This window comes from Choloepus didactylus, chromosome 9, assembly GCF_015220235.1.
Source record: "Choloepus didactylus isolate mChoDid1 chromosome 9, mChoDid1.pri, whole genome shotgun sequence".
NCBI classification, from domain to species: domain Eukaryota; kingdom Metazoa; phylum Chordata; class Mammalia; order Pilosa; family Megalonychidae; genus Choloepus; species Choloepus didactylus.
In genome coordinates, this window is record NC_051315.1 from 61,887,818 (window position 1) to 61,900,458 (window position 12,641).

The following is a 12,641-nucleotide window of genomic DNA, read 5'->3' on the forward strand; positions in this document are numbered from 1 at the left end:
TGAATTTAAAACAAACAAACAAACAAACAAAACACACGTTCTCTCCACTAGGCTACACAGCCTCAGCATCCTCCCCTATTAAAACAACAACTTTGTTGGTCAGTGTCTGTCCTATGCTCAAAAAGGGGTCACGCATAATCATTGAGAGAGTGGGTGACTTAGCCAAGGTTAAACAACCTTGATTCCAGCCCAGGTCTGCCCACATCAAATCCCACACATTTCCTAAACACACTGATAATGCATCCCAACCAGAGACATGTCCCTCCTCCCATCTAAGGCAACCCTCCCACTCCTTCAGGACCTTATTCAGTTAATCTCTTCCTCTTCTTTATATCCAGCTTCTTTCACTGGCCTCTTATCTCCAGCATTTAGACAGGCTCAAGACTTTCTCATTGTAAAAAATGTAAATAAACCCATTCAACTTCAGGGTCCTTCCCAATGACTGCACTTAAACATCATATCTATTTCCTCTCTGTAATTTGACTTTCACATCACTGTTCTCATAGAACCACTTATTCCAAAGTCATCAGCAACCTTTTGGCTATTAAATCTAAAGTATACTTCTCATTCCTCATCTTACTTGAGCACTTGAGAATATTTGTCAGTATTTATTGTCCACCTCACTGTAAAAAAAACTTTGGTGGTAAAATATATACAACACAAAATTTGCCATTTTAACATTTTAAATGTACAATTTAGTGGCATTAAGTACATTTACAAAGTTGTGTAATCATCACAACTATTTCCAAAATTTTTCATCACTCCAAACAGAAACTCTGTATTCATTAAGCAATAATTCTCACAGCCCCTGGTAACCTTTAATCTACTTTCTATCCATAAATTTGCCTGTTCTGTGTATGTCAAATATCATGCAATGTTGTCCTTTTGTGTTTGGCTTATTTCATTTAGCTTCATGTTTTCAAGGTTCATCCATGTTGTTGCACATATCAGAACTTCCTTCTTTTACAGCTGACTAATATTCCATTGTATATATATACCACATTTTGTTTATACATTCATTTGTTGGTAGACACTTGAGTTGATTCCATCTTTTGGCTCTTGTGAATAATGTTACAATAAACATTGGTGTACAAGTATCTGTTTGAGTCCCTGTTTTCAATTTCTTTGGGTGTATACCTAGGAGTAGAATTGCTGAGTGATGTGGTAGTTCTACGTTTAACTTTTTGAGGAATCACTAAATTGCTTTCCACAGTGCCTGCCCCATTTTACATTTCCATCAGCAATGTATGAGAATTCCAATTTCCCCACATCCTCTCCAACACTTATTTTCTGTGTTATTATTATTATAGCTATCCTAGTTGGTGTAATGTGGTATCTCATTGTGGTTTTGATTTGCATTTCTCTAAAGACTATTGATGTTGAGTACCTTTTCATATGGCCCCTCATTTTTGAAAGTATTATTCCCTTGGCTTCTACTCTTGATCATCCCTTAAATATTGTTGTTTGGGGACTGTAAGTCTGGCTATCATCTCCCCTTGTTTCATATCTTCTCCAGGTGATATCAATAGTTCCAATTAACACTGGTATCAGAGACAGTGAGGTGTCTACCAAAATCAATTCTCTCCTTCTACCATAGTAAAAAATGTTAGCTGGACAGACGCTACTCAAAATAAAAACCACTCTTCCTTCTTTTGCTGTACCTTAAGTATGGCCATGCAGCGTTAGCTCAATGGAAATGTTTGGATACTGGCAAAGAGAAGTCAGATGTTGCAAACTAGAATGCTATTGTTTTAGGTTGAATCATGTCCTTCACAAAGACATGTTCAATTCCTTACCCCGGTACTATAGCTCTGAATCCACTTGTAAATAGGGATCTTTGAAGATCCTATTTGTAAAGGTGAAGCCAAACTGAACTAGGGTGTGCCTTAATCCAATATGACTGGAATTCTTCTAAGCAAGGAGTAGGAGTGAGAAGATAGAAGACAGACGGCCATGAGGCAGAGGCAAAGATTAAGTTATGCCAGCAAACCACTACCAGAATGCTACAGACTTCAGAGAAAGCATGATCCTGCCAACACCTTGACTTCTAGCTTCCAAAACTGTGAGGCAATAAATTCCTGTTGTCTTTAAGCCAACCACTCTGTGGTATTTGTTATAGCAGCCCTGGCAATCCAAGATAGTTATGATCCTTGTTATGCTTGTCAAACATTTAATAAAATCATCATTCATGATAATTTGAAGGCAGACAACTTCCCAACCAAGGAGAAAGGCTGGGAAAGATTCAGAATGTTGACATATGTTGACTGCTTCTTGCACTTTTAGTACAGTCCTATGAAATTAATGAGCTCAGGCAGTTCTAAGCAAAGATGGAAGGAAATACAGCTCTGAAAAGTGGACTGTTTTCTGCTTGCTACTTAAAATCTTAACCTTAAAAAAGCTGCTTTTATACTGTAGACAGAAACAATTATAAGATTATCAATTGTAAGACACCATTATTTAAGAATTAGCAAGAAAAAATGCTGCCAATTACATAATGCTTTATCACTTAGAAATTTATTTTATCAAGAGTTCATAGACTTATTTAGACAGATATAGATAGGAATAATAAATCTATTTTCCTTGGGCATTTATAAATAGGATATACCTATTTGCACTTGAATATCTCAACCACAGCTCATAATTATATTATTCACTACAGCTGACAGGACAGTGAGCGGGTATATTTATCTATTAAATTGCTGGGTCTCTGCTAATATAGATTCCACAGAAGGGCTAGTTATTGGCCACACCCTTGGGCACTTATCTAGTTGGCTAAATCTTAAATCTTGAGGAGGCTAGATTTGTAGCATATGTCAAACCTTGCTAATCCTTTTTCTTTTTATAGCCACTATAGTATCTCTTATTCATTGTCTCATCTCCAGAATAACAACTGCAACTACCTTCAAGGCACGCTGATATGCCAAGCCCTTGATCTTGAAGCTTGCACTTATGAAACCTATTTCTGTAATGATGAATTATATGAATGCCTGAGTCACCCCTGTAAACCTCCTTATTGCTCAAATATGACCTCTCTCTAAAACAATCTCTGCAAATAAACTCACTACCTTCCCCAGTATGTGGGACACGACTCCCAGGGATGGGCCTCTCTGGCACCAAGGGATTAATACCAAGTGTTGATCAGTGAAAGATCTTGATCAAAAGAGGGACAGTAAAAAGAAATAAAACAAAATAGAGTTACTATGGCAAAGAGATTTAAAATGGAGTCATTCTGCCATGTAATTGTGAAAACCTTATGGCTCACACTCCCTATACCCAGTGTATGGACAAATGAATAGAAAAATGGGGACAAAAAGTAAATGACTAATAGGGGGAGGAGCGGTATGGGATGTTTTGGGTGTTCTTTTTTACTTTTATCATTATTCATTTATTTTTTGGAGCAATGAAAATGTTCAAAAATTGATTCTGGTGATGAACGCACAACTATATGATGATACTGTGAACAACTGTTGTACACTTTGGATGATTGTATGGTATGTGAATATACTTGAATAAAATTGCATTTAAAACAATGGAGTCATTCTGGAGGTTACTCTTATGAAGGTCTTAGCCAGATATCACAAACTGCTGAAATCTGCAAAGCCTTGGGGAGGAGCTAAGATGGCGGCGTAGAGAGGAGTGGAAGACTGTTATTCCCCCCCCCACCCCGGAACAATCCATAAATGACCAATAAACTAGTAAATAACCTGGAATAACTGTGGGGAGACAAACATGACTGTCCACTCATCATCCACCAACCTGAATTGGGAGGAATGCCCGAGATCGCAGCATAAAATCTGTAAGTAAAACTGCGGACTTGCACTGAGAGCTGAGAGCTGAGAGCTGAGAGCTCCTCCCTCACGGAAGCCTCGCGGTGCTAGAGAGCAGCACTCTCTCAGCCCAGCTCCAACTGGGGTGTTAATGTTAACTGCTCAATACAGACAGCAAATCCCCAACAAGCAGACAGAGGCTTTTGGTAACAACTGACCTCGGGAGAGTCTGGGACATATCTGTCTCAGGACGGGGAGCCCAGAGGATCGGGTGCTATCTCTGGCTGATGGGTGAACCTGGGAGCTTTTCTGTCCCTTTCTCTCTCTGCGGAGAAAACCTCAGCTATTTTCAGCCCTCAGCACTTTGCAGTAAAGACAGCTTCAGCCATTTTAAAATCAAAACACTTTGATCAGCAGAGTCAGAGAAACAAAGAACTTACTGATATGCAGATGACCTCTCTGGAGGGGGCATAGCTTCCCAAGAAGAAAGGGAGGGGCCCAGCTCTACTGCCTGCCTTTCCAGAACCAGACCCCAAAGCCTGGGGGAAGAGAGCCACAGGCCACACCCCCTTAACATAGGCAGTGACAGGCTGACAGGTGCACCTGCCGGGCAGAAAAGCACAGGTGTATCAATCCTCTAAGAAAAACCATCAGGGAAACCAGATACTGAATATTTCCTCCTTCTGGGACCTGAGCCTGTTCTCATCTGGGAAAACCTGATTGGGTGGCCTAGGAGGTCAGATGCCTAGACAACAGAAAACTACAACCTACACTAAGAAAAACGAAGCTATGGCCCAGTCAAAGGAACAAACGTACACTTCAACTGAGATTCAGGAATTTAAACAACTAATGCTAAGTCAATTCAAAAAGTTTAGAGAATATTTCCCCAAAGAGATAGAGGCTGTAAAGAAAACACTGGGCATACCTAAGGCAGAAATCGAAAGTTCAAAAAACAACTAGTAGAATCCATGGAAATGAAAGGCACAACACAAGAGATGAAAGACACAATGGAAACATACAACAGCAGATCTCAAGAGGCAGAAGAAAACACTCAAGAACTGGAGAACAAAACACCTGAAAGCCTACATGCAAAGGAGCAGATGGATAAAAGAATGAAAAAATATGAGCAACGTCTCTGGGAACTTAAGGATGAAACAAAGTATAAGAATGTACGTATCATTGGTGTCCCAGAAGGAGAAGAGAAGGGAAAAGGGGCAGAGGCAATAATAGAGGAAATAATCAATGAAAATTTCCCATCTCTTATGAAAGACATAAAATTACAGATCCAAGAAGCGCAGTGTACTCCAAACAGAATAGATCTGAATAAGCCTACGCCAATACACTTAATAATCAGATTATCAAATGTCAAAGACAAAGAGAGAATCCTGAAAGCAGCATGAGAAAAGCAATCCATCACATACAAAGGAAGCTTAATAAGACTATGTGCAGATCTCTCAGCAGAAACTATGGAGGCAGGAAGGAAGTAGTGTGATATATTTAAGATACTGAAAGAGAAAAACCACCAACCAAGAATCCTATATCCAGCAAAGCTGTCCTTCAAATACAAGGGAGAGCTCAAAATATTTTCTGACAAACAGACAATGAGAGACTTTGTGAACAAGACACCTGCCCTACAGGAAATACTAAAGGGAGCACTACAGAGTGATAGAAGACAGGAGTGCGTGGTTCAGAACACAATTTTGGGAGATGGTAGCACAGCAATGTAAGTACACTGAAAAAAGATAATTATGAATATGGTTGAGAGAGGAAGGTTGGGAGCATGTGACACCAGAAGAAAGGAGGAAAGATAAAGAATGGGACTGTGTAACTTGGTGAAATCTAGAGTGTTCAACAATTGTGATAAAATGTACAAATATGTTCTTTTATGAAGGAGAACAAGCAAATGTCAACCTTGCAAGGTGTTAAAAATGGGGAGGCATTGGGGGAGGGGTGCAATCAACATAAACTAGAGACTGTAACTAACAGAATCATTGTATTATGCTTCCTTTAATGTAACAAAGGCAATATACCAAGGTAAATGCAGATAAGAGGGGGGATAGGGGAGGCGCATTAGATACTTGACATTGGTGGTGTTGTCTGACTCTTTACTCTACTTTGATTTAAGGTTACTTTTCCTTTTGCTACTTCCTAGCTGTCATTTTTTTCCCTCTTTCTTTTGCCTCTCTACCTTCTTTGACTCTCTCTCCTGCCTTGTGGAAGAAATGTAGATGCCCTTATATAGACAGTGGTGAAGGTGGTGAACACATAAATATGTGACCATACAGAGAACCATCAATTGTTTACTTAGGATGGAATGTATGGTGTGTGAACAAAACCATCTTAAAAAAAAAAAATGGGTTGATGACAAAACCTCAAGGGCAATATACTGAGTGAAATAAGCCAGACACATAAGGACAAATATTGCAAGGTCTCACTGATAAGAACTAATTATAATATGTAAATTCATAGACATGAAATATAAGGTACCAAAATATAGGACGAGGCTTAAGAATGGGGAGCAGTTGCTTAGTATGAGCAGAATGTTCAACTAGGATGAACTTAAATGTTTGGAAATGAACAGAGTTGTCGGTAGCAAGATGTGAGAATAAATAACAGTGCCGAATGGTGCGTGAATGAGGTGGAAAGGGGAAGCTCAGAGTCATATATGTCACTAGAAGGAAAGTTGGAGGTCAAAAGATGGGAATGTATAAAACTGAATCCTGTGGTGGGCAATGTCCATGATTAACTGTACAAATATTAGAAAACTCTTTCATGAACCAGAACAAATGTATGACAATACAACTAGAAGTTAATAATAGAGGGGCATATAGGGAAGAAATATATACCTATTGCAAACTATATACTACATACAGTTAGTAGTATTTCAACATTCTTTCATAAACAGTAACAAATGTACTATACCAACTCTACAAGTCGACAATTGAGGGGGTTTGGTTAGGGATATGGGAGGATTCAAGTTTCCTTTTCTTTTCCTTCTTTTTTTTCTTTTTTCATCTTTCACTTTATCTCTTGTCTGGAGTAATGAAAAGTTTCTAAAAATTGAAAAAAATTAAGTGTGGTGATGGATGCACAGCTGTATGAGGGTACCGGGGCAACTGATTGTTCACTTTGGATCTCTGGATAATTGTATGGTATCTGAACAGTCCCAATAAAAATTAAAAAAAAAATTTGCAAAGTCTTAAGCAACAACGTTCCTCAAAATCCTAAGGACTTCTGGACACCATAAAGAAACCACAAGATAAAGAACTCAGTAAACTATCTAACCTGAAGGAAAACTGGAGTACCCAAATATCCACCAACCACAAACAACTTATCTAATCTTCTTTTTCTTTAAAAACCCTTGTCTGGAAGTGCCAAGATAAAACACGATTTGGGTTGCTACCTGAATCTGTGCTCCCCAAATTCCAATTCTAAGACCCCAAATAACTGCTGTTGTTGCCTTGTAGCTTAGTTTTTTATTTCTCCATTGACAGGTTCAAGGGCTAAGGGGAAGGAGCTGTATTGGGACATGGCAGGCACCACAGTTGAGGGAGAGAAGCTGCCCATACTTAGAGGAATACAAACTATGGTCTAGCAGGAAGGGGGCAGGGAATACAAATCATAACCCTTCCCTTCCCTTGTCTTCAGAATCCCATAAAGCCAAAGGGTAACGGAGACAGGGAGACATAGCACAACCTCCTGGGGCACAAAGCAGGGCAGAGAAGAGAAGAGAGAGGATCTGGAGGGGCAAATAGGCAGAAACCAGCAAGGAGCTAGCTAGGCTCTTGCTGCACTTAGCTCGTTTTCCATGGCTATTTCTAAGTTTTTCAGTCAGATCAGCCCAACATGGATCATGAATTCTCAGTGAATTTAGAGGGTCTGGCCTAAGTCTGCTATATAAAGATTTTATAAAGCCTTAGTATGTTATTATGCTTTATATCTACATAGTTAAGTAATACAGCCCTTTAGTAAATTTCTCTAAGGTTCTCTCTGGTTTCTGGACCATAAGCCCTAAGAAGCAAAAAGTTGATGCCATTCTACATGTATTCTTAAATACTCATTATCTGTATAGTGGGTGGGAACTCTGTAAATATGCTTTGTTTGGAGGAAAAAAATCACTTTATATATCAGTTGATTGCTTTTTTAGAGAACAAACTTAGCTAAAATAAATCTCAAGGTTTCTGCTGGGCCTTTGTGCTTCCACCCAAATTAATATCCAGCTAGGAACCTTGACATGCCCAAGTGGACTGCAGCAGAGTTGCAAACAGGAGTTGAGGGAGGTGAATAATGCTGTGCACAACAGAGTGAGAGACTGGGGCTAGGAAGTGATCTAGAAGGAAGGAGAAAAGAAAGAAGGAAGGCAACATACAGTGGGAGGTTGAAGCAGAGTTGTGGAAATGGCTGTGTCTATTTTAAGGATGTCTAATATTCAATTTTAAATTGCTTTCTCAAACTTTTAGTAAAGTCAGCTTTAGGCAAAACATGAGTGGTTCTGATACATTCTTAATAATAAAATGATCAGAAGCAGCAACAATGAGAAAAATAGATGCCATTTATTGAGTGTCTCAGGCACTATAATTACACATCTTAGTTATACTATGGTATACTAGTATTGTATCTTTGTCAGTGTAACCCACTGAGACAGATATTATCCTCCTTCTTTTAGGTAAGAAGACCAAGGCCCAGAGAAGTTAAGTAACTTACTCAAGGCACATAGCCAATACACAGCAGTGCCAGGATTTGAAACCAGAATCCAGGATCTTTTCATTACACTATATGGCTTTCCCATAATCCTCCTTGCACCATTCTTATAAAGCTGTTGTCTACACTCTGACTAATGTCCACTGACAAGAATCCCCTCCTCCTTCCTCCACTAATGCCACCTATTTCACCATCAACTGGTTCTAACAATTAGAAAGTTTTTCCATATGCTGAATCATATCCTTCTCCCTAAAGTTTCCACCAACAAGTCTGGGCCACCCAGAACAAACCTAATCCTTCTTTCATGGAACAGACTCTCTTCTAATATTTGAAGATATGGTATAAAATTCTTCTACAGTATATGCTTTGTAAGTGTAGTCCAGTATTGCAGATGGCTTTTCTCCCAGACATCTAGAACATTACCTGGTACCTACAGCAGGTGTTCAATAAATAAATATTCATTGAACGGATGCAGGAAGGCCAGATTGAGAGGGTACAGAGCATGGTTTGTGGGGCGACCAAAACATAAAGGAGATACCATTCTTTGATTACTTTGTCTACATATATCATATCTCTTGTGTTCATACTGCTTCCTGTAAGATATTTTTACCATAGTCTTAACTACCACCATGTTAACAGATACCTGAAAAAATATTGTTAGAGGTGCCACTTTTGGAGAATATATTCAAGGGCTGCCTCCACCACCTCCCCCAACTACGTACATTTCAGTTTCCAGATGGATAATGTTCTCCTTCAAGCTAAACACAACAGGTCTAACACAGTCTAAAAAGAGACTCTCAACTCATTCCTTCTAAATATCCTATTTTTATACAACCCAAGACATACATGATCAATACTAAGAAATGAATTGCTATTCTATACTACTAAATGCTGGTGTGGCGGCCCAGGCCCCTCCTAAACAGCCCATAGCAAATCTGCTTTAGCCAAGGACAAAGGTCAAGAAAGTAAGCATTCTCCTCAGAGGGGAAAGAACGTAACCACAGATATAAAAATGTCATTGACTGTATCTTAGTCTTAAATATTAATCTTAATAAAACATCAGGTTTTAGGCCCCTTTAATGATTATACTAGAGACCCAAAGTCCTAATACTATATGGAATGTCTTTGTTCTAAAATCATGTATTACTCCTTGTACCCTCCCTGCCCCTTGCAGAGGGCTAAACTTCTGGAACGGTCACCACCAGAGAACCTCTTCTGTCCTAATAAATCAATGTTTACTTCTGTGCCTGGTGTGGTTTTTGGTTTCACAGCAGCACTAGCCCATGCTTTGCACAAACTCGGTCTGGGCCCAAACAGCAGGTATCTATTTTATTTAACTGATAAATCTCATACCCATGGTGTGGTGTTTTGAAGCTGTGTACCCCAGAAAAGCATGTTCTTCAAGTTAATCCATTCCTGTGGGTGTGGACCCATTGTAAGCAGGATCATGTGATGAGGCTACTTTAGTTAAGGTGTGACCCACCTCATTCAGGATGGGTCTTAATCCTCTTACTGGAGTTCTTTATAAGAGTGGGAAATTCAGACAAAGAGAGACGAAGCCACAGAGGCAAGATGCTGAAATCAATGAAACCTCTAAGAGAAGGGAGAGACCAGCACACGCCACCATGTGCCTTGCCATGTGGCAGAGTGCCCAAGGATCACCAGTAGCCAGTCTTCAGGAAGAAAGCATTGACATGATGCCTTAATTTGGACATTCTCACAGCCTCAACTGTAAGCTAATAAATTCCCACTGTTTAAAGCCAACCCATTTCATGGTATCCGCTTTAACCAGTCTAGCAAACTAAAACACCCATGGTAAAGTAATTTTGTTGCATCTGAGACATCCCAAAGCACTGGGTACGTATATGGAGGGGGAAGCAAGAGACAGAAGGGACAGAGATGAATTTTACTACAGACTACAGCCCTTGCAGCTCTCCCCTTGTGATTAAACCACTATTAGAAACTGTCTAATCCTGTGTTCACTATTTACAAACACCTGGAACGGGTGAAGCAAACTGTGACTCCAACTGAAGACAGTAAAAGAGCAGGGCAGTGAAGGGGAAGGATCCTTTAAATGCACTGCTAACCAAGTCAAGAATGCCTAAAGAAAGATAAGCTTCAATTTGAGCTTCCATTTATCTTTTCCTGGGACTACAGTGGCTGTGAATTATATAGTGCCACTCCCCACGCCCATCCGCAGTGTTCAACATTCTTAGGTACTACTGTTTGGCAAGGGTCGGTTCCTGAAGCTCTCTGGGTCACAGTCTCTTCACCTGTAAAATGTGAGGCTTGCATCAGAGAGAGGAGTATCTGGAAGGCGCTGGCAACAGCGACACCGTGGTGTGTGGAAGCAGAGAGAGGCCCTTTCCTTGAGCATTTTGGTTGAGGTTGGAGGACGGAGGGAGCAGGAAGGTGGGATCTGTTCCAAAAATGAGCCAAAAGGGGGCGCCACGGCCACCAGCCAGCTTTCCCGGCCCCGGCGTTGACCAGTTGCTCCCCGTGGGCCTCACCTCCTCGCAGCAGCTCAGCCCAAGCTGGGGGCGGGGTCTGACCAAGGAGGAGGCTCGCGCCGCGCGCGCCCTCTCCGCCTCCCTCGCTGGCTTCGGCCCCAACCCGGACAGAGGGCGGGCTCTGGTTCAGGGGGAGGGCGCGCGCATCCTCTCCTCGCTCACTGGGTCCCGCCCCCTGAACAGGGGGGTCGGGCCTTGGTGTGGTGGGGGATCTCCGCTCATGTCCTGCCCTCCTCTCTCCCGGCCTCGGCTCCTCCGTGGGCCCGGCCCCGCTGGGTAGGGGGTCGGGCTCCTGCAGGGGGGCGGTAGCCGCGGCGCTGACAGCTGCTCCCCGCCCCCGCGGCCCGCCACGTCCCTCACGTACCGCCCGGGCAAGCAGCGAAGCGGCAACCTGGCACCCGGGGCTCCGGCTCCTCCGGCAGGCCTCGGCATGAGACTGGCGCGGCTGCTGCGGAGGCTTGTCTCGGCCGGCCCGGGTCCCGGGCTGCGCTCCCCTCGCCCCAGCGCCAGCCGCAGCCTCGCTTCCGACTCGGGCTCCGGCCCGGCGGCCGAACGAGGCGTTCCGGGCCAAGTGGACTTCTACGCGCGTTTCTCGCCGTCCCCCCTGTCCATGAAGCAGTTCCTGGACTTCGGTGAGTGCCTCCCGGGCCTCGGGCCTCTGTGCGTGGCCCCGGCGGGGAGCTGAGGGCTCTGAGCCCTCCTCATCGTTTTCTCTCCCGGCGAGTTGGGAGCTACCTTCCTCCCTCACCGTCAGATCCCTGTGTTCAGGAGTTGGCGCTGCAGACCGGGTAAATAACCCGGGGTGTGTGGCTTTTCCCTGTGTATTGTTGAAAAACAAACTAGAAGGGCTGAGGGAGGTGTGACCTCCCGCCTTTCGGCGCACGTGTGTAGGTCCGCGCTCCGGGCCAGGCCCCTGGGGAGCAGGCACTGGTGAAAGGCACTGACAGCCCTGAGAATTGTGTTCGGGAGCTGCAGAACAGGGATAAATGATCAGTTTTGCATATGATTGCGTAAAATTAACGTGATGATAAGGAATGCAGTGTATTATCAGCCTTGGGGTTCATGTTTCATAGAATGTTTTCCACCAACAGCAGATTCATTTCATCAGCCGCAAATATGTCCTGAGCACGTATAAAATGCACGAGAACAAGATGTTATGGGATTTACCGCATTTCAACCTTATAGAAGCGACAATCGTCATTGCTCCTGCCCTAGAATGGGTGCTGCCTTGTTTTCTCTAGAAAGCATAGAGCAGATTGCAGAAAGAATTGCACAATAAGGCATTTAACTTTGACTTTCCATATGGGGGCGATGAGGGGAAAGGGAAAGCTAGTCAACTTCATTAAAAAAATCAATATTTGAATAGAAAAAGTTGTTTTCTACATTGTGAGTGTTGCTGGCTCAGATCACTAGGGGGCTTGGTAGATACCAGCATGGCTGGCAACTTTATCTTAAAACTGTAGTTTATAGTGGCACAGTTGCTAGCTCAAAGCCCTCTTTTTGTTTTTACTTTAAGATGGCTCTAGTGTGATTAAGGGGTGAATTTGGTCTTGTTTGCAGGTATGCCATTAAACTTTCACAAGGAAATGTTTTCCTTTAATATCATAATTCCTGCTAACACCAGCCTAGTTTTTGCTAAGGTTGTCTCTGCTAAAACAGCAAG

General features: G+C 42.3%; 1 protein-coding gene across 1 annotated transcript in view; it reads left to right on the top strand.

Annotated features, from left to right (window-relative positions):
* Positions 1-11,135: 11,135 nt before the first annotated feature.
* The window catches only part of PDK1 (pyruvate dehydrogenase kinase 1), a 46,021-nt gene continuing 44,515 nt past the window's right edge, over positions 11,136-12,641 (top strand). The window contains exon 1 of the mRNA XM_037849685.1: positions 11,136-11,610. Within this exon, the coding sequence (XP_037705613.1) occupies positions 11,409-11,610 (202 nt within the window). The 5' untranslated portion in view covers positions 11,136-11,408. The remainder of the gene's footprint in view (positions 11,611-12,641) is intronic.